The sequence below is a fragment of the Pyrgilauda ruficollis genome, unplaced genomic scaffold (genome assembly GCF_017590135.1).
Source record: "Pyrgilauda ruficollis isolate IOZ18807 unplaced genomic scaffold, ASM1759013v1 scaffold49, whole genome shotgun sequence".
In the NCBI taxonomy this organism is placed as follows: Eukaryota; Metazoa; Chordata; class Aves; order Passeriformes; family Passeridae; genus Pyrgilauda; species Pyrgilauda ruficollis.
Window position 1 is genome coordinate 4,429,124 of NW_024526488.1, and position 20,239 is coordinate 4,449,362.

The 20,239-nt window shown below is 42.7% G+C and overlaps 1 protein-coding gene across 3 annotated transcripts in view; it reads left to right on the forward strand.

Moving 5' to 3' along the window:
• The window catches only part of SWT1 (SWT1 RNA endoribonuclease homolog), a 24,779-nt gene extending 5,067 nt beyond the window's left edge, over positions 1 to 19,712 (forward strand). The window contains exons 5-19 of one of the 3 annotated variants that reach the window (XM_041479519.1): positions 794 to 865; positions 1,005 to 1,061; positions 1,660 to 1,789; positions 1,918 to 2,019; positions 3,540 to 3,728; positions 4,066 to 4,159; positions 5,365 to 5,501; positions 6,182 to 6,330; positions 7,222 to 7,360; positions 8,176 to 8,321; positions 9,425 to 9,633; positions 9,848 to 9,976; positions 16,588 to 16,654; positions 17,346 to 17,410; positions 18,634 to 19,712. In XM_041479519.1, the coding sequence (XP_041335453.1) occupies positions 794 to 865; positions 1,005 to 1,061; positions 1,660 to 1,789; positions 1,918 to 2,019; positions 3,540 to 3,728; positions 4,066 to 4,159; positions 5,365 to 5,501; positions 6,182 to 6,330; positions 7,222 to 7,360; positions 8,176 to 8,321; positions 9,425 to 9,633; positions 9,848 to 9,976; positions 16,588 to 16,654; positions 17,346 to 17,410; positions 18,634 to 18,739 (1,791 nt within the window). In that variant the 3' untranslated portion in view covers positions 18,740 to 19,712. Of the gene's footprint in view, positions 1 to 793; positions 866 to 1,004; positions 1,062 to 1,659; positions 1,790 to 1,917; positions 2,020 to 3,539; positions 3,729 to 4,065; positions 4,160 to 5,364; positions 5,502 to 6,181; positions 6,331 to 7,221; positions 7,361 to 8,175; positions 8,322 to 9,424; positions 9,634 to 9,847; positions 9,977 to 16,587; positions 16,655 to 17,345; positions 17,411 to 18,633 lie in introns of those variants that run through there. The other 2 variants (XR_005956139.1, XM_041479520.1) reach the window with 2 other exon arrangements.
• Positions 19,713 to 20,239: the final 527 nt, after the last annotated feature.

The following is a 20,239-nucleotide window of genomic DNA, read 5'->3' on the forward strand; positions in this document are numbered from 1 at the left end:
TTCCATGGCTTTGCTTTGCTGCCGGGGGGTGTGGAATACTTCAGTTTAGGTATAAATCAGCTGATTTTTTGGTTTGAGCTGATATGGTTATTTCATTTTTTGAATGAATAAACTGAAGCAATGAAAACTTGCTGCCAGACAGAGCATTGCTTGTGGAGTGATGCCAGGAGAGCTTGGGGTGGATGTGGGACTAAATAGGTATGTGTGCTGCAGAATTCCCTTTCATCTGTGACAGGTTTGTTTCTAGCTCAGGTTGTGGTGCAGAGCCAAACATAAGCTGGGGGCAAAGAGCCAAACTTGAGCATGGGGGTTTTTTGCTGTTGTTCTGGTGAAAATGCCCAGCAACTTTGGACATTCCAGTTTGTGTTATGGTAGTGTGTTTGTGTTGTGGTAGTGTGTATGCTAAGAGTTATTATGTGCAAAGCTGGGGAGTCATTGAGGTTGGAAGGCACCTCTGGAGACCATCCAGTCCAGCCCCGCTTGCTCAAGCAGGGTCAGCCAGAGCTCATTGCCCAGGACAAAGGATGGAGACTCCACAACTTCTCTGGGCAGCCTGGTCAAGCACCTTCAATGTAAAAAAAAGTTGGGGGGTTCATGTTAATGTTCAGATGGAATTTGCTGTGTAATCCACTGTAATTTATTTAAAAGAAAGCCATGCATCTTAGCCTTATTAAAATGATACTGTAGATGCTAATAACTGTAGTTTTTGTTCCCTGTTCACTTGGGAGTACCAAGTGTTCTCTAAAAAGCCCCCTAAGACACCTGTTGTTCTTCTGTTCCTGCTTGTTTCTAGAATGTTGAGGACCCCTGCACATCTGACTCCTACCAGGGAGGTGAGGTCAGAAAGCCTGTGCCTGTCCCAAAGGTGAGTGAGTGACTTGTTTAACACTGTAGGGCTGTATTCCAAAACTCCTATCATGGGGATCCCTTTTACCTCAGTATTCCTTGATATTTTGTGATGTTGGTAGGGTGTGTGTTTGTCGTGTTTTTAATTCTCCTTACAGAGCTCTGAAGACTTTCCACCCCTTCAAGACAGTCAGAACACAGAAACAGACCAAGAGGTTGGTAATGCTTTCATTTAACACTTCTGTGTTGTCTTAAAGACCAAGGGCACCGAGGTTGTGTAACTGGACAATTCCATGACCTTTCATAGTATTTGACATTGTTGACTCATGATATACACTCAAATGTGGAGCATTTATTTAAAAAAAACTGAGCAAACTTGCTGAAGTGCTGCTAATCAGGAACTTTCTGAGATAAAGAGTGTCTTTCTGTTACCATGTGCAACAAAAGGGCCTTCATAGTTGCTCACATGCTCCAGCTATCTCATTTTTCATCCTCTAACTTTTTATCTGGAAGAGAGACATATTTTTTAAGAAGTGCCTGTTAGGAAACTTCCAGTTTGTGTAGCAAAAAATACAGCAAAGTTTTTGAATACCATGTAGAGAGGTCATAAATCTTTCTAGGCCATATTTTGGATGTCTTTAGTGGAGAATATGCAGAAGTTCTCGTGGATTTACATTTCCTGTACTGACTTAAAAATTTTCAGACATCATTTTGAGGCAATTTTAACAGCTTTAATGCAGAAGTGTCTTTTTGGGGAATAATTATGAAGTGATTCCTTCCAATGGATTACACACATGCTCATTCTCACTGTAGATGCAGATAGTTGAAGACTTGCACGTTGCTCGTGTGGAGAAGAGGATGGCCCTATCTGTAGTACAGACCTGTGGAGAACTTACAAGCATGGAGATAGATCTTCCAGAACAGGATTTAAATACTTCTGCTGGTATGTCAGGATTGGATCTGCTTTGCTCTCTAGTTGCAACAAGTAATTACAGTTATTGATAGTCTGAGTAGGGAGCACACAACTGATTATTTCTGCTGTTTTCTCTTTTTTCTCTTCTTTTGCCTTAGGGGCTTTTAGTTCTGGTCTGAACATCCTAGTGGTGATTGACACAAATATAATGATTAGTCACCTCGAGTTTGTGAGATCCCTGAAATCTGAGGATATACCAGGTATGTAAATATGTTCTGATGAGCAAGAAAAACAGATGCTGTAAGAGCTTCAGAATACCTGAAGGAAACCAAGGCCTGGGCTCCTTGAAAAGGCAGCAGGTTTTGTGCAGAGGCAGAAGGCACACACACAACCTGGTTCTGTGAACCCAAACCAGCTGCATCCTAGGGAAACCTCAGCTGTGGAAGCAGAACTTACTGTGCTTACAGCCCATGTACCTATAGAGAGTCATGGCAGATGCTCCCAGGAATATGCTTAGATTCTTAGTAGTAAATAAGTCTTAACCCTTTCTAAGAACATAATGTAAGCATTTAATCTCTTACTAGTGATAATTCTATTTTCTCATCTCCTTTTAGCATTTCTTTTTCTAGAAATAGAAAACAATCTAAAAAGCTTTAGGCAGTCAGTCAGTGCTTTGTTTCTGTTTTGGTAAAGGTGGCAGAACTGAGCAATTTCTCAGGAATTCAGAATGCAGACCCTGGCTTTAATATTTGCCTCTAATATTCTGGGAAGCTGTTGGATATTTCATGTTTGCAGGATTGGGATCATGCATGTCAGTTCTTGGTAGGCACATCTGGAATCTGTCAGAATGCCTAGGGTGCTTTGATGCTTTCAGCTAATGAGTACACTTATTCCAGCCACCTGGAAAATACCTTTCCTTAGGGCCTGAGTGATTTTCAGGAGTGTGTCAGACTGTATTTCTTCTCCCAGGTTAGGAATGCTGCTGTCTCAGGTACACTGAGATGCCTTTTTAGAATACTGCAACTCCTGGCCCTGGACCAGACCCACTATGTTGAGAAGGCTGCTGATTCCCAGCCTACTTATTACAAAGCAGATGGTTATGAATGCATTTTTTTTCAAAATTCTGTTCTCATAATGTGAATGAGAAAGAAAGTGGTTGAAGTATTTGTCACGGGGAGACAACAGAACAGTCGTTAAACTTCTGATTTATCCCTGTATTTCATATAAAAGCTTTAAAGTTTAGCCCATACTTACCTACAAATAAAACCATTGTCCAATATCCACACTTTCTGTTCCTGGTTTAAGAGTGCTGGTTGGCAATGAGCACAAGCCCTTGCTGCTTTTCTTTGCTGCTTGTTTTGGCACAGTGACTGCTGTGGTCACTCGGGTGTGTGCAGCCTGCTATTCCAGCTGCTATTTCACCTTGCTGCAACATCTAGCAGCGGCTGTGTGCCAAGATAATTGGTGCAAATATGTGTTGTTAATGTCAAAATATTCTGCTGATTAAAATTGTGTCTCCCTTTTGTTTGCCTGGTACTGTCACTTTTCTGTGTAATCGGTGTAGTGCCAGATTGAGGTTAGATTAGAAAGAGGGAAGTCAACCTTTTTTGCTCTTTTCAAATGCTAGATTCTCTCGAGCAAGGACTATGAAAACTGCTGGCAGAAAGGTGTGAACTTGCATAAATATGATGCTTGAATTGAAAGTTCTCTGCTTTGTTTGGTAGTTTGTGTCACTCCAGCAAATACCTTTATTTACTGGTGGTGGTTTTTTTTCTTCTAGGAGTTGATAGACTTGCATTAATAATTCCCTGGGTTGTCCTGCAAGAGCTGGACAACTTGAAGAAGGGGAAAATGTTGCAGCATGTTCGGGACAAAGCCATCCCTGCAGTGCAGTTCATCTACAAGTGTCTCAAGAACCAGGATTCCAAACTGTGGGGGCAATCCATGCAGCTGGCTTCTCAAAAAATGTGTAATACATGTGCAATCCATTTGTGCTGGGTACTTCATCCTTGCACTTCACCTAGTGGCAACCTTAGAATTCTGAGTTTAATGGAGACTTCCTCACTCTGCTGTTTGCTAATTAAAATGAGCTAATTTCTTACAGAATGTATCAGAGTGTATCCAAGGCTGTGGCATGCGAATGTCTCCACTATCTCTTGTTTACCAGTTGTTTCTCACTTTCACCTGACACTCGAGTCCTCGTGTGGGGAGTGTTAAATGTACAAAGAGCACCATGTGTGCACTGGGGTGTTTGTGAGGCTGAGTTGTGCCCACATCCCTCAGCTGTGTCTGCCCTGCCTTTGCAGATGGGCTGAGCGATGAGAACAACGACGACCGCGTCCTGCAGTGCTGCCTGCAGTACCAGAAGCTCTTCCCACAAGCTCTTGTCGTCCTGTGCACGTGAGTTCCTGGCTGCCTTTAGTTCTCCTGCCACACTGCTTTCAAATCAGGGCTTAAAGAAAGAGCACTTTCTTGTAAAGTAAGCTCTTGGAAGGGCAATCACTCTTAAAAACTAGAGTAGGAGCATATAGTAAACGATTACAACTGGAGATGGTGGAATCACCTTCATGAGCTTGAGGCCTGAAATAGAATTCAGCTTACTCAATATTCAATTTTGAAACTAGTTAAAGCATAGGCTTCTCAGATTTTATTCTGGTTTCTCATAAAAAGTATTTCTGAAGTTAAAAGTAGAAAAAAATATGTGAATTAAGGATTTAGAGCCAGTTAGACTTTATCCCTGATCCCAGCCAGGTGAGCAAAAGCAAAGAAGGTATTAATCTTAGAAAGAAGGAAACTGGGGTTGGATTTGCTGCTGTTCCTGTTTGTGAAGATAACAGCTGACCTCTGGGTATTGATTCTGAATTTGATAGGAGCAGGTGAAGCCAGCTTGAAGGACTAATACTCCTTGGCTCTATTTGCTCTGTGCTTGGCTAGAATCAGTTCCTGCACGGTTCAGTGAGTGGGGTTAAAACTCTGGGCACCATTTGGATTGTTCAAGTTGACACAGGTGGCTGCTGAAAATGCCATTTCAGTCACAGTGTTCATAGGGTAGTGATGGTGATTTTAGATTTCACTGATCAAAAAACAGGAGGTGACTTCAGAACTGGTTTTCATCCAAAAATCCCTTTATCCTCCACCAATATAAGCAATGGGAATTTTTGAGAAAGTACTGGGATGCAACTTTGTCCTGGAATTTTAAAGTAGTTCTGCTGGAGCAGAGCCTCAGAGTGGCATCTGAGATAAAGATTTGGCCAGCAGAATAGTTAAAAAGGGTCTCAACAAGGAGAATTAACTGTAGCCATCAAATAAGATAGTACTGTCTTAGAATTATTGCCTGGTTTGCTTTCTGAGATCATAGCAACTAAGCATCACTGCTGTAATTGCTGCTGTAGTAATTATAGCTATTGTTTTCTTAAACCTAGACCCTGAAACACTTCTCAGTATGTTTCTCGTTTTTACTTAATTTTCTGGTTTAACTTTTTGAACTGCTTCTAAATGCTTGAGAAAGAGAACTTTGCCTATATAATGAAGTTCACAAAACAAGTTTTCCAAATACAACTGTGCTGCTTTTATTCCTTGGTTGACAACAATTAATTATTTTCTAGGGATGATAAAAATCTGTGTAATAAAGCCATTGTGAGTGAGGTCAAGGCATTCTGCAAAGCTGATCTGGTCACTGCTCTGCAGAATGTGAATGCAAATAGGCCCCAGAACTCTGAGGAGCTGCAGCAGCCGAAGCAGGGTGAGTCTGTGGAATGTGGTGGTTTGAGAGTTTGTAAAAATCAGTGGGATAGAGGAAAAAGTTGCTACTATACCTTCAGTTTTCCTATGCTTTGAATCCTTAGGAATGTTTTTTTGTTTGGGGAAGGTTTTTTGTTTGGGGAAATTTTTTTTAAAGGTTTTCTGAAAGTTTGAGACGTTAATTAAACCATCTGTCTGAGTTCTAGGAAATGCAAATATGATGTATTTTTATTTTATAGGAAAAGCCACTGCATTAATTTCCTGTGTTTAGAGTAATTTAAAAGGTGTCCTAAACTTTTTGGGAATGAAGGAGGTTTTTTTCATTTTTCCAAAGATACAGGTACAGCTTACAGAGATCCTCTTGTGCTTGCTGATAACCCTGCTGGCTCTATATGATCTAAGTTATTTAAGGAAAAGAGAAATGTAGAGTAAGGTCATTAATGAGTAATACTCTGGGGACATTAACCTTCTTGGTTAGTAGCTCTTAATTAAAAACACACACAGTATAAGAGGTGGGTATAACTATAAATAATTGAAACTTAATTAGGTGAAGCATATCTGCTTTATAAACCAATGTGCAGTCTGTCTGTATTTATGGGGACAAGTTCTTCATGTGCCATCAACATGAATTAGATATAAGCCCAATTTCAATAAATGCCTGTTGTTTCATTGGTTTGACAGATACAGAATTTGGGAAGACAAGAGGTGATGCTGGTTTTACTTCACAATTCCCAAATGTGCTTCCAGACCTTGAAAAGAACTTAGGAGAAGCTTTGTCTTGTATTTTGGAGACTGAAATGAAACTTGCATTTGGAAACCTGTGGATGGAGGTGGTTTCTTACAACATTTTGCTTGATATTTTGATTTTTGAAAGGTTTGAATGTCCTTGGTATTTTATTGCTGTTCATACCTGTACCCAGCCAAACCCAAGTCATCCAGGTCCCTGATATCATTGACAGGGAACAGCTCAGCGTTCACTTCTAATATTTAATTTTATAGCAAGATTATCTAGTTTGACCACTAGTGTGCAACATGTGCAGTATTTTAATAGAATTTTAATGACATTGTAACAGGGCTGCTGGTTTCTCAGTGTGAAGTTTCAGAGTTCTTTTTATTAGTGGCATTAAAATGCTATTTCAGCTTTTCTACTCAGGTAAAACCCTGCACTGTAAATACATCCTGCAAGAAATCATTCCATCATGTTCTGTATAATATCAGGGCATTTGTTGCAGGCATTTCTTCCCCACCAGAGCAGATGTGGATAGAACTGTTCCCAGCTAAATTGATTCCAGTGCAGATACAGAATGGCAGGGGTACTAATGAGAACCTCTAAACATGCTTGCAGAAGTGTGGTTTGCAGAAGATAAATACCCACGTACTGTTGGCTTTTGTGCACAAGTAACTCATTAGATCAGTTTTGACATAAATCAAAAGTATTCAGAGTTTTTGAGGAATGGGGAACCACGAATCATGAGGCTGATTGATTGTGCATTGCTTCTGAATAAGCATCGCTGTTTGACCCATGGTGCTGCTGAATCAAATCTTAGTTAGTAGATAAACTTGTTTAAATCTGGTCATGGTTTTATTTCTGAGCAATCACTGAATTTCTCCTTCAGCAGTCACAAATCATCACGTTCTTGAAGAACAGAGCAGTTGTGGGATGTATAGGAATATGTCTAAATGAAAACCAGCCTTTGTATTTATAACATACTCTCTTCCAGATCCTCTATCTGAAACCACCATGGACCTTAGCAAACCTGCTGAAATGTTATAAAAAACACTGGATGGCTGTTTTTGGTTATGTGGTGCCAAGGAGTTTATTTTCAACCATTGAATGTCTTTCTAAACACCTTTATGCAGGTAACAGTTCCTGGGAAAGTTAATTGTAAACTTGTAAAAAGCCTCCATGTTCTGGTTGGAGTTATGGAACTGACTGTGTGTATTAATAGTCACCTAGGTCTGAATTATTTTTACAAAGCAAATAATCCTTTTCCCTCTTTGCCCCATGTTACATGTGACCAAATGATCTGCATTTGCCAAAATCTTTATGGAGGAGCAAAGGATATTTAATGTGGTATGTGAGGGCAGGGAGGTTTGTTTCAAAAAGAAGCCAACTAAAATAAAACCCCCACAAACCTTCCATTTGTTTAAAGATGTCTTTGAGCATTTAATTTTGACACAGACCTGGTGAACTCCCCCAGAGGGTGCTGGGCACTGCCCAGGCTCCCCAGGGAATGGGCACAGCCCCGAGGCTGCCAGAGCTCCAGGAGCATTTGGGCAATGCTCCCAGGGATGCACAGGGTGGGATTGTTGGGGTGTCTGTGCAGGGCCAGGGCTTGGACTCCATGATCCCTGTGGGTCCCTTCCCACTCAGGATATATTAGGATTTCTTGGTTCTAGCTCTTTGGGATATTCTGCTGTTCTGCAGAGTTATTTTAGATATGCCAGTTGATCCTTGTGCAAGATCCCAGGACAAATTTGGAAGGCTTGGTTGAGGAGAGAGCAATCTCATGCATGTTTCTCTGAGATTGTTGTACCTGATGCTTCTGAACCATTTTCCTAGGCTTTTCATGTGGTTCTATTAATCTAGGTATTTGAGTATGAAATTTGCCTGCCAAGACTGTTAAATCCTAACTTTTTTTTTCCTCTCTCTTACATGAATGTCTAAACATCAGATAAACCATTTGACTCCTCAACGGTGCGTGTCCTACTCCAGGAATCCAAAAAATTGCTCCATGCTTTCAGCTGCAGGTCAGACTACAACGGTGTCCTCCCCCAGGCTTATGCTGAAGTGGCAAAACTGTGTGAGACCCTCGGGGGGGTAAGGGCAGCTTTGGTGTTTGTCCCCCTCACCCCATCCTCAAGTTGTTCCATGTTCCAAACCTGGCTTAGATTTCTTAATTATTCCCATCATTTCCACTGATTACTCCAGGAAATGTTTCTGGGGTGTTTTCAAAATGAAGAGACCCTGACTTTAACTTTTATTTTCATACAGTGAATATCTGCTGATACATTTTTTCCCTAATATAAATGTGTTAGTATCAGAAGGCTGACTGAAAACCATTATTTTGTCTTAGTTTTCTATTGCATTTGTACGTGATGGGCCTTAGAGGCTAAACTTGCTGGTTCTCCTTGTGACATGAGTCCCATACTGCTCTTCTTAAGTGTGTTATTTCAGCTTTCATTGTCTTTGTAGCTGAAGAAGGGACTCCCTTGTATCACGTGGTTTGTGGTGGTTGTCCTGGCCCCTTTTGTGTTCTCAGAACTTGGTCTTCACTCCCAGCTCTTGAGTTGCTGTGCAGAAAATTCCAACTATCTTGGTTTATGGTTACTGTCAGTTCTGTATGTAATGACATAAAAACTGGAGTCATGAGCATGGATGAAATATTTGGATTTATGGGAAAGAAGATAGGTCAGAAGAGCTGTAAAGAGTTCTTGGAGTCTTTGGAAAAAGATGAAAGGGAAAGGTCAGGAGTCCCCTGTGCTGGGACCTCTGTGCAATGCAATCAGCCCTGAGCCTCATGTTCTGTGTCATGAGAATCAGGCTCTGTTTGAAAACTTGTCAGGAAGGAAATTCCTCCCTGTCAGAGTGGTGAGGCCCTGGCACAGGGTGCCCAGAGAAGCTGTGGCTGCCCCTGCATCCCTGGCAGTGTCCAAGGCCAGGTGGGAAGGGGCTTGGAGGAGCCTGAGGCAGTGGAAGGTGTCCCTGCCCATGGCAGGGGTGGCACTGCATGGGCTGTAAGGTCCCTACCAGCCCAACCATTGAGAGAGGCTGTGGATGCAGAGACTGTAACCAAGGCGACTCAAAGAGTTCAGCCTTGATTTCTTGAGCATTGCTTTAAAAAATCTGTAGAAGTGTGTAGATTCTGGTTTTCTGAAGTCAGGAACCAAATTGATTATTTGTTTGCTGAACTGTTTTATAAGGTGAGGGCAGACAGTGAGCAGGATTTATCAGAAGACATCATGGTTCTTTCAGAAAATGCTGCATGTGAAAAAATGGAAGCCACGATGCCCAATTTGCAAAGCACTGCGGAAAAAGAGCTACAGCCCAGCTTTCATGTGGCTCAGGAAAATAGGCACCAGGAAATCTGGTCGGTCCTGGAAGGTGTTTGGAACACCATGAACTTGTACAGGTACAGCTGGCTGAAGGGGCTCAGAAGTAACACATAACCTTAGATAACTTTCAAACAAGCACACTTTAGAAACTGTCCTTTTTTTATCCACAATTAATCTAAAGTGACCCAAAAAACAATCACACAAAAGTTGGGAGCATGCAAATTGTTAGGTCAGTCAGAGCTTTTGTATTAACTGCTTTTCTATCTCTTCTTTATTTCTTTGGAATTTCAGTATTGAGCTATTCCAGAAGCTGGACCCCAGTGCAGTGACCATGGCTGCCAAGGCCTCGTTTGAGGAGGCTTTTTTGGGCCTGCAGAAGCTGCTGGCAGCAGTGAAGGACATCCGTGAGGGCATTGGCAGGTGAGCACTGCAGCTGGGCACAAAATGTGTCACAGGCACCTGAATTAACAGAAGTCTGAAATATTTCAGCACCAAACCACTCTTTATTCTGGTGTGCTTGGTGACATGATTTGCAGTAAAAATCCTGCTGTCAAGGCTGCCTTGAACCATTGGTAGCAAAAGTTCATGGAAGTGTTGCAGACTTGGAGATCTCTTGCAGGGAATTGCCTTTGATGTCTGGGATTTGTTTTCCAGTTTGACCAGCAAGTTGCCTCTGCTCAGGTGTAACTGGAGCTATTAATGATTAATGATTATGATTAATACATCAGTTTTGATGGCAGGAACTTTGAATAATTCAGGGCATTTGTGTTTCAAATGTGAGGCCTGCTCAGATGGGGGCGAAGTTCCAGTAGAGTGAAGGATGTAAAGTTTTGGGGCTTTGCTGTTCCCAGTTCTTCGTGACAGCCATAACAATGACAATCAGCTGCATTCTCTCTTTAGGTAGGATAATATTCCCTCTGTCTTCATGAAATCACAGAATCCCAGAGTGGTTTGAATTGGGAGGGACCTTAAAGCCCATCCAGTGACACCCCTGCCATGGGCAGGGACACCTTCCACTGTCCCAGGGTGCTCCAAGCCCCATCCAGCCTGGCCTTGGACACTGCCAGGGATCCAGGGGCAGCCACAGCTTCTCTGGGCACCCTGTGCCAGGGCCTGCCCACCCTCACAGGGAACAATTCTTCCCCAGTATCCCATCTAACCCTGCACTCTGCCAGGGGGAGCCCCATCCCTCCACTGTCTTTTTTTACAGCACAAAAAATTGGAAGTGTCAGGAAGAATAAGGAATTTCCTGTGTTGTCTTGGCTTAGTCCTTTTTTCATGGCACTGAAATATAGATCTATTCAAAGAATTACAGTCTCTCTTTCAAATACAAATGATCAAAATATTATAAAAATTAGAAGCAGAAAAATATGGGTAAAAGAGCTTGAGCAGCTAAATGCTGATGGATTAAATTTATTGCTGGTGGGCTTTTTCCCTCTAAGGAAATGGGTTTCAATAAAGTAGGTTACTGCTAAACTTTGTTCTCTTCATTCTGATGCTAAAGTTTTTGCAACAGGTCCTGTGGTATCAGTTTATAAATGTGGTGGATGAGATTAAATGGGAATATGGAATATTCAGAATGGTTATTTTTGTGTTGCAGAGGTGTTTCATTGAAAACTGTTGGTTTTCCTTGTGGGAAAACTCTGTAAAAATAAAAACTCCTGAAATACCCAGGCTGATGGTTGGAATGGAATAGTTTCCTGGACACTTTGGAAATGCCTGCTCTGATGTGCAGGTTTGCAGTAGGTGGCATCGTGGAGCAAGAAGTGGGGAGAATTTGCACCAAGCATTCCCTACATTGGCCTTGAGTGGAGAGATTTAAGGGAGTTTGAGAGTTCTGAGGAGCTTTTCCAGAGAGCCAGGAGCCAGTTTAATGTCTCACTGCAGTTTTATGAATATTACAGAATACCAAAGCAAAAATTCAGAAGCTTTCATAGAATCAGAATGGCTGGGGTTGGAAGGGACCACAAAGCTCATCTTGTTCCACCCCCTGCCATGGGCAGAGACACCTCACTTTCATTTTGCTCTAAAATTGATCTTGCAGCATATTTATATTTCTTGATTTTTTGAAAAAAATGCCTCTCAGTGACTTAATGGTGCGATTGCAGAAAAGGAGGCACTGGAGAAAAAATAGTCAGCAAGTTCTGTCTTGAATATTTGGAGATAACGCAGCTTTTAGTGATCAGACACAGCTGATTCTGTGGTACCTTCTGATCCCTACTGTCCAGAACAGAGAACAGAAAATATCTTGTGAAAGTTTGGAAGCTTTACCAGTAAATTGTGTTGGAAGTTCAACTGCATTAAAAGTTTAGATTTTCGGATTGTTAAAAACAATTAGAAAAACATGATAATGCTTTTTGAGATAAATGTAATGATGCTCTTAATCATAAAAAAAAATACTACACCAGCTATTCAGGCTTGATGACCAGAACATGTTAATGACAAATACAGATACAGAAGGGGAAAAAAAAAAAAAAAAAAAGATGTTTCATTGCAGATGTGTCAGTAACAGCTTTTGTCACATTACCCTGTTCTGGTAATTTCTGTAACACCATGCAGGTTTTTTATTTTGTCTTGATTTCTTCCTCTAACAGTATTGGGAGCCGAGTGGTGTTTGTATTGCACAGTTCTGCATGTCAGCAATGACAGCCTTCAGCTCTGAAATTAAGAATAATCAGTACAGTTAGCATGTTCTAACTATATACCTTTACTGTTGGTAAGGGTATGAAACCTCTGAAATTTAAGCATCCAGTAAAATTGTGAAACCATGACATGATTTCATATAATTTTGGATTGAGGATTTGTGAGTGTTCTCACTGTTGGTTTATATTTGTATTTGGGTTGGGTGTTATTTCAAACCAGTTAATTGGGGCACCTTATTTAAGGTCTCTTAAATTAACTCTTTAAAATAGGGGTTTGGATTAGCTGATGTTTGCCCTCAGCTGAAGAGAACTTGTGGTTCTGAGCTTCTGTATGCAGCTCTAGGGAATTGGACATTGTCCCCATGTTTCCTGCCAGGTTTCTTTTGGATAAAAAAATCCTTGTTCATAGGAAAGAAAGAAAATTCAGTCTTGGGTGAATTGATGCAGTTATTTGAAGTTGGATTTTTTCTTTTCATCTCTTGGCTAAAAAAGAATTTTTTTGTTCATATGCCAACTTGAAAATCACTAACATCTTATAGCATATATACTTAGATACAGGCCTCCTAAATATTTATACTGATATGCTGTCACTGTAAAATATTTGTTTGTTACTGACTGCATAAGGAGCCTGAGTTCTGCTTTTCCAATATTTTATCTAAATTGAATTTCTCTCACACTCCCAATGGTTTAGAAAAATGTGGTTTAGTCAAGGACTCCATAAACATTTGTAAATTAAAAGTGTAATTTCTTAAGATTTCAGTAGTGCAGGAGAGTGTTACTATATCAGAACTGATCACTGAATTGAAATGGTTTAAAAACAATTCTGCAGTGTTGCTAGCTTTAGTACAGAATTCCTCAGATGCAGAGAAACTGTCTCCTCTTTATTTTTTCAGCTGGTCAGTGGAGGAATTATTGAGGTCTCTTCTCCTTGTTGTCTCAATAGAGAATTGTCTTCATTCCCTTAGGTTCCTGTGTCAGTTAATAATTTCTGCCATAAAGTCTCTAGATGAAGAGCTCTGCCTTTAATCTTCTCTGCATACCGTCTCTTTTTGGATGTAAAATGGAGATTAGCTCCCTGTTCAAAAAGTATCAGACATTCCAGTCACTACTTGTTTGATCTTTATGGTTTTATGCATTGAGGTGAAACCTGAAACTGAATTACCTGCAGCCTTCTCTGCTGCCAGCCCCAAATTGAAATGTTCTGTTGTGCCAATTTTAATGACAGCTGTAAGAAATAAAGCTCAAATAGAGCTGGAAGTGGGCAGTGCTCCCCAGGGCCAGGGCAGAGGTGCTGCTGTGCAGCTGCTCACACCCTGGTGCCTTTAGAGCAGTCTGAAAAGCAGAAAGGTTTCAAACATGGGGCTGTAAAAGCCATGGTGCTTTGAACCTGTAGAGCCAGGGGTGCCAGCAGGGGCTGACAGTTGAGGTATTTGGATCTATTTCTTATCCATTTCTATTTATTATTGTATCTTACACCTGTGTTTGGCATCAGATGAGTGACAGGACAGGAGATAAACACTGGGAGTGGCTTGGGAAACACTTGAGATAAAATCATCAAGTCTGTCTGTCTCCTTTCTCCCTCCTGCCCCCAAGACAGCATTTAACCTCCAATTGGTGGCAGGTATCCATAGTAATTTCTTGGGTCTTTCTGTGACATTCCCTTCTTTACCTCACATGCTCAATATTTCCAGAAAACTGTGTAGAACCACACTGGAGTTCTTAGGCTGAAGCTGAAGTACAGAATGGGGGGTGTTGTGGCGTGGTTCTGCAAGGCTGTGCTGATGGAAAGGCCAAGTGACTCCATGGATTTCCACCCTCTGCTTCTGAACCGGTGTGGAGAGAGGAGCAGCAGCAGTGGTTAGTGCTGTAGTGCTGAGGTGGTGCTTAGGACAGCTGGATGTAAAAGCCCTTTGATTTATGGATTACTGATTTACAGACAGTTCTCTAGACATAGTTCTGTAGTTGAGGCAGATGTTTTATCACTGAGAAACTTCCATGGAAATAAGGGCAACTTGATTTAATGAAGTAATGGAGGCAGAGTCAATGCTCCTACAGACAGGTCCAGATTTCCCAGTGTACTCCTTCCCTTAAAAGGTCCATTTTCCATAGCACAGGGTGGTGGCTACAGACAATGAAAGGAACCTGAAGTGATTGAAAGCAGTAGGGAGCAGTGGTGCTGAGAAATCATTGCTCTGCAAACAGGAATGTGTCAGTTTTGTACAGAAGAATATATTCCCAGACTGGAACTGGTATTGCAGCCCCTGTTTAGCTGCAGACAGCACCAGGCTGTTTGATGAGTGCTGACCTGTTGGGAATCTGTGGGGGGAGTTATGGTGCAGGCTCTTCCCTCAGCAGCTTCCCTTCCCAGGGCTCTGTATGGAGTGAGGGCTCTCCCCTCAAAACAACAAATCTCTTACATTCAGAGCTGCTATAAAACTTGGAGCCAAATGTCAGACTTCTCATTCCACAGTACAAACCCAGAAACCATTGGCATCCTCCAAGCAAAGGACATAAAATGAGGCACAGGATTTAACATTTAGTTACTTGGATGATTAATTACACAATTTGTTTTTTTTTCCCCAAAGAGCTGGAGGCACAGTGGTTTTGTCCATACACCTGAGGTCTTGCAGGGATACACTTGAGTGTGTTTCCTCCATTCCTCCTCTGGAGAGCTCCCATGGCCAGGTTTTGCACTGGCACCTCTGTCACTTACCCGTGTGTGTCCTTGGCACAGCAGGAAGAACAGGGATGGACAGATCTTGCCCCAGCATTTTGTGATGGCCTCGGGGTGAGATTATTCATAACACCTTAGCTTTTATGTAGTGTCCACTTGTGCAGCCAGGCTGATGGCAGCAGTCAGGCAGGTTCTGCCTGGACTGGAGGGAATGATTCCATGAGGAATCAGCCTCTCCCAGGCTCGGGATGCTCCACTCCTGCTGCCGCAGGTGCTGGGTGTGTTAGGCAGGGATGGATGGCCTGGAGCCTGCTGGGGGTGGGAGTGGGAGCTGCTGGGGGTGGGAGTGGGAGCTGCTGGATGGGGAGTGGGAGCTGCTGGGGGTGAGAGGGAGCTGCTGGGGGAATGGGAGCTGCTGTGCAGCTGCCAGGATTCCCAGTGTTTCCATGGAGGGTTGCTGGCAGCTTCTCCCTGCTGGGCTTTTCCGCTGTCAAAGCCGATTGTCGCTGAGGTGCCCAGGGAAGGTTCTGAGGTGTTTGTAGGCAGAGCAGCCAGCTGGTTCCCTTCCTGACTCGTTGGCAGGTTTAAGGCAAACATTTTGGGTACTGCTTCTTAGGAAGCAGGAGGAAGAACGCATGACTAATTTTTGGTGATAATTCCTATGAAAAATGATGAGAAAAAGCAGTGGACACTCTGCTTTTAGAGTGGACTGAGCAATGAATCCTGTGCTGTGTCATGGTCTTCCAGCCTGCTTCAAACACAGGGTCCTTTAACTGGTATTTTCAAACTTACTCTGTTACTTTCCTTTCTTTTTTCAAATCCTAATTAATTCATTTATAAATGAAGCTTACAGCTTGCAAGAGGAGGGAGAGAATTTGGGCACTTTCCCATGGGAAAGTAAATAGAGCTTTCCCCAAAAGATTTTCCAAGTCCAGTCATTATCTTAACCATGATTTAACTATGTAAGACTTAAAAATCCAGAATTTTCTCAGTATTTCTTAATATATATAATGTGTTACTTGTCTTTTAATTTTATGTGGATTTTAAGGTACATTTTGCAGCATTTAGGAGGGTTCTGCTTTTCCTGGTGAATGCAAATGAAGTTACACTGAGGTGCAACTGAATTGTATCTGCCTGAATAGATGTGGATAATTAATTTTGTTAAAAACCAACTTCTTTACTGGATTGGCTTTGGAGCCTTGTGGAAAAGGTGTCCATCAAGGTGCTTCATTAAAGCCACTTCTCTTCAGCTGCTACATCCCATTGGCTCTTGCCTGTGTTGGGTGGGAATTGGTGATTATTACAAGTAACAAAATTAGGAAGTGAGCTGCAGCATTTGAGCTGTACGTGGGAATCTGGAGGGAATGAGTTAAAGCTGGGGTGGGAATGTTGTGTGTGAGCCCAGGGGCCTCGCTGGTGGGCACCAAGGGGCTTTCAGTTAGTGCTGGGTTTCCTCCCTCCTCCCTCCTTCAGAAATGGCTCACAAAAACATGGAGGGAATTTTAATTAGAAAAACCCTCCAGAAAAGTCCTCACAGAAGTAATAAGCTCTTTAATTCTGTTAAGAGTAGTGTAAGGGAAAATTCTTCAAAGTTCGTAATTTCCTTTTTGTTCAAGTAATTTTTTTCCCCTTGAAGATTTCTGACTTCTATTTTAACTCTTTCATAGACTCCTTTTCTGCTTGCTTTAAAGCATCCCCAAACTTTTCTTTTTCAGAATTTTAACCCCAACCAGCAGTTTCCAAGATATTTGGACCCTCTATAGCTTCCTCAGAAGACATGAGGTATGACTTTTTTTGGTGTGTGATCACTTCACTTACAGTTTTTATTTCAAGTAGCTCTGAGGTCATGTCTCATCACTGTATTTCCATTAAGAATTTTGATTCTTCGCTCTTATTTATTAGTTGTTGAATATAAAGATAGATTTTGGTTGGATTTCAACAAGTATTTGAATTGTTAATGTGATTTACTCAGTGCTCACTTGATGTGAATGACTTGCTGTTGAGAGTAAAAAAGCCTCAAAATGAATGTTTTTAGTAGAGTATTTCTGTTTAATATGTTACATATTTCAGGCTTGCAGTGCTCTGCTGTGCAGGGAAATGTATTTGGGGTTTGGGCCTTCACATATATGTTTGGAATTGATGCAAGTCAGAGTTTATTTCATTTGAGATACACACACACACACACATATGTATCTATGTATATGTGTATGTAATTAAAGCTATAGGGTAACTTCAGAGGGGAGGAAGAATTCTTGAAGGTCTTTTAGATTTGTGCAGAAGTGGTTAGAAAATGGAGTTGGAATTTGTAATATCAGATTTTATTACAAGTTACAGGATGGCTTTTTTAATGTACTGTCTCAACTTGAGAGCCTGTTAGGGAATACATGAGCTGTATCTGCTATTCCTACTGTGTAATTGTGGAAGACGTGATACTTGATAAATGACTATATTAATTCCTTCTTCTTTGTTTTAGATCAATAACAGTCTGAAATTCACTGCTGAGGAGCTCTATGAGTGTGTTTCACAGGAGCTCTACAGGTGAGCAGTTACTGACCCCACTGGGGGAGCTGAGGCAGCTTTTTCACCTGTATTAACCAAGGTACCATGAGATCAATCATCTGGGTCAGTAAAGATCCCCCTTTGTAGGAATAGTGTAGGGAAAATAAATGGGGGATTTTTTTAATTCCCTTTTTAATTTTAATGCCAAATTAACAGAGAGCAGGAGAGGACAGAAATTAAATTGGACTTCAGGCATAAGTGCCTACATGGAGATTTTCAGCTGTTGGAGGTGAGGTGTTGGGCCCTCTCTCCTCTGCCTGTGGTTTCTGGCTCATTTCTTAATGAGTTTGTGTCACTGAAGGTTTGTGAATCCAGGCTCTGGGAGGTTTCTAAAATGCCATCATGGATTTTTAATAATTCTGAGCTGGCTAATAAAGGACAGGTAACTGGATTTTGCTGTTGTGTGGCCAGGATCAGCTGAGTGAAAGGCTGGAGGGTGCTTTACTCTAAAAAGCTTCCCTTTGCCTGGATTCATTCTGGGTTCCTGAATCTTCTGTGAAGTTCAATATGCAGATTGCAAGATCAGGAGACAAAGTTATTCAGGGAGGGAGACATTCAATATTTGTATCAGTAATAAAAAACAGCTTCACTCCAAGTTGATGGCTCTCAAGCTGTATTGATACAGGCATAAAGAAAACAGTGTGTGGAAATTTGTGCTCAGCAGAGTAAAACAGGTGCTTTGGAGACTTCCCTGGCAGCCCTCAGGCTGTGCTTGGGGAACTCAGTGACTGGGGTTTTCTTCCTTTTTTGAGGAGCAGTCTTTTGATAAAGAATCTTTTGGAAACCTAAATTAGGGCGTGTTTATATGTGATCAGGTTGAGATTACTCTTTAGAAAGGGTCTAAGTCCTAAGGGGGTATCCAGATCCTTCTTTTGAGTGTCAGTACAGGCTATGTCAGTGTGTGAAGGATGGTTGAACTGAACCTTCCAGAATCCCAGATCTCTGCAGGAAGGTAATGTCAGTGACCTCTCCTGACAGTTGTTCCCCTTTACCTGCCCTGGAAGGGAACAGGAGCTCTGCCTGTGGCAGCTGTGGGTTGGCTGTTGTCAGGAGCTCGTGTGAAATCCTCAGATGTAGCAGCTGTAGTGCAAAAGTCACTGCTGCTGCTTGAGTTTGCTGGAAACGTCCTTGAAAATTTAAGGAGTATTTGTAAAGATTCTTGTTCTGCTGTGTCCTGCTAACCTTTCTCTCCTGTCTCCCAGGGAGAGGCTGGAAGTGGGCTGCTGCCAGCTGGCACAGCTGGAGCAGACTCTGGAGCAGTGCCAGGCGTCCGTGCACAGGGAGGCCGAGAGCCGGGGCTGGCTCTGACCCGGGCTCAGCCGCCTGAGCTCCGCCTCCTCAAGGGGAGGAGATGCAAAGGGAAGTGCTGGAGGAGCCAAAACCCTGCCGGCTTTTCTTCTCGAAGGTGCTGGTTTGGGTTGAAGGGAAAACAGTTTCACGTGGACATTAAATGTTGGGATTTCTGCTGAGAATTCTATTCACTGCTAGATTGTTCTGTCTTGAGTGAGGGTGCTGCTGGATGGCCATGGATAGCAAGGAGAAGCAGGGCTGGTTTGGGAGGCAGCAGCTGTGCTGTGCTGCTCTGAGCATCCAGCGTTCCTGTGAGGAGTTGAGCTGAGTTTTATATAGGAAAACCCTTCTGTTTGTTTTGCTGGTAGTTTACAAGTCACAAGTGAGAGAAAGGAATCTGTTATGTCACCCAAGGGTAGGAAGTAGCTGAGTGCAAGGCCAGGAATACGGGACTGAGCCACAGACACACTGTGTGTGTCCTGTGCAGTGAAGGCCTAAGAGAGGATGTAGAATGGGCAGAGGAGCAGACTGACACCTGTTTTTCCTTAAAAACAAAACAGACCTCCCCACCCTCACACAGGTGTTTGTCCCATACCCCTTTTCAGAAGAAAAGGGCTTTTCTCCTTTGTTTAGGCAGGCATTTTATATCATACAGTGGAAAGCTGCTAGCAGTGCTCTTGGGGAAACTCCTCATCCTGCTCTTGCCACATCCTTCCAGAAGGTGGGCCTGGGTCCTCCCTGCGCTCCAGGTGACATCCTTCTCTGGCTGCACTGTTGGTTGCTTTCCAGAACTGCTTTAAGTCCATGAAACTTTCCAAAAGCCATTTTCTAAGGCCTTTAATGCTACCTCTTCTTGTATGTATTTGTACAGAGATGAGCTAACTGGCAAAGTTCTGCAGTGTCTATTTTGATATTAACTTTTGGATGTATTTGTAAATTCTTGATTGTAAAAATGTAATTTATTGTTACATTAAACAGTGGTTAATTCTGAGTGGCTCTGCCTAGTCCCTGTGGATTCAAGTGCAGTGCAATCCTGCCCAGGCCCCTCTGCCAGGGAGTGGGGTGGAATTCCTGCTGGAGCACAGTGAGTGTGCAGGGCTGTTCCCATGGGGGCTCTCCAGCCCTGGGAGTGGTCAAAGGCTCAGAGGTGCTGATGGGGGCAGCTGCAGTACAGGGTGGCTGTGCTCTGTGGGCAGCTGGCTGGGAAGAAGGGCTGTCGTGGAGGATGAGTGTTTCCCACTCTCTTTGTGGCTCTCCCTGCTCAGCTGGACCAGCTTCACCAGCCTGCAGGAGCCAGTGTATTTCCTGGGCCTGGTGTGTTTTCCCACTCCCATGGGAAGCTGGAGCAGCCAGCTCTTGCCCCACTGCCCAGGACCTGGCCCAGCACCAGTGTGCTCATCCCTAAAGCTGCCCAGGTGAAGGAGTAGTTTCAGGGGCAGCTTTGCACCCCTGTTGTGCATTCACAAGTTTGTGTGGTCCCTGTCCCTCCTGCCCTGTGGGGCAGCACCCAGCCTGCAG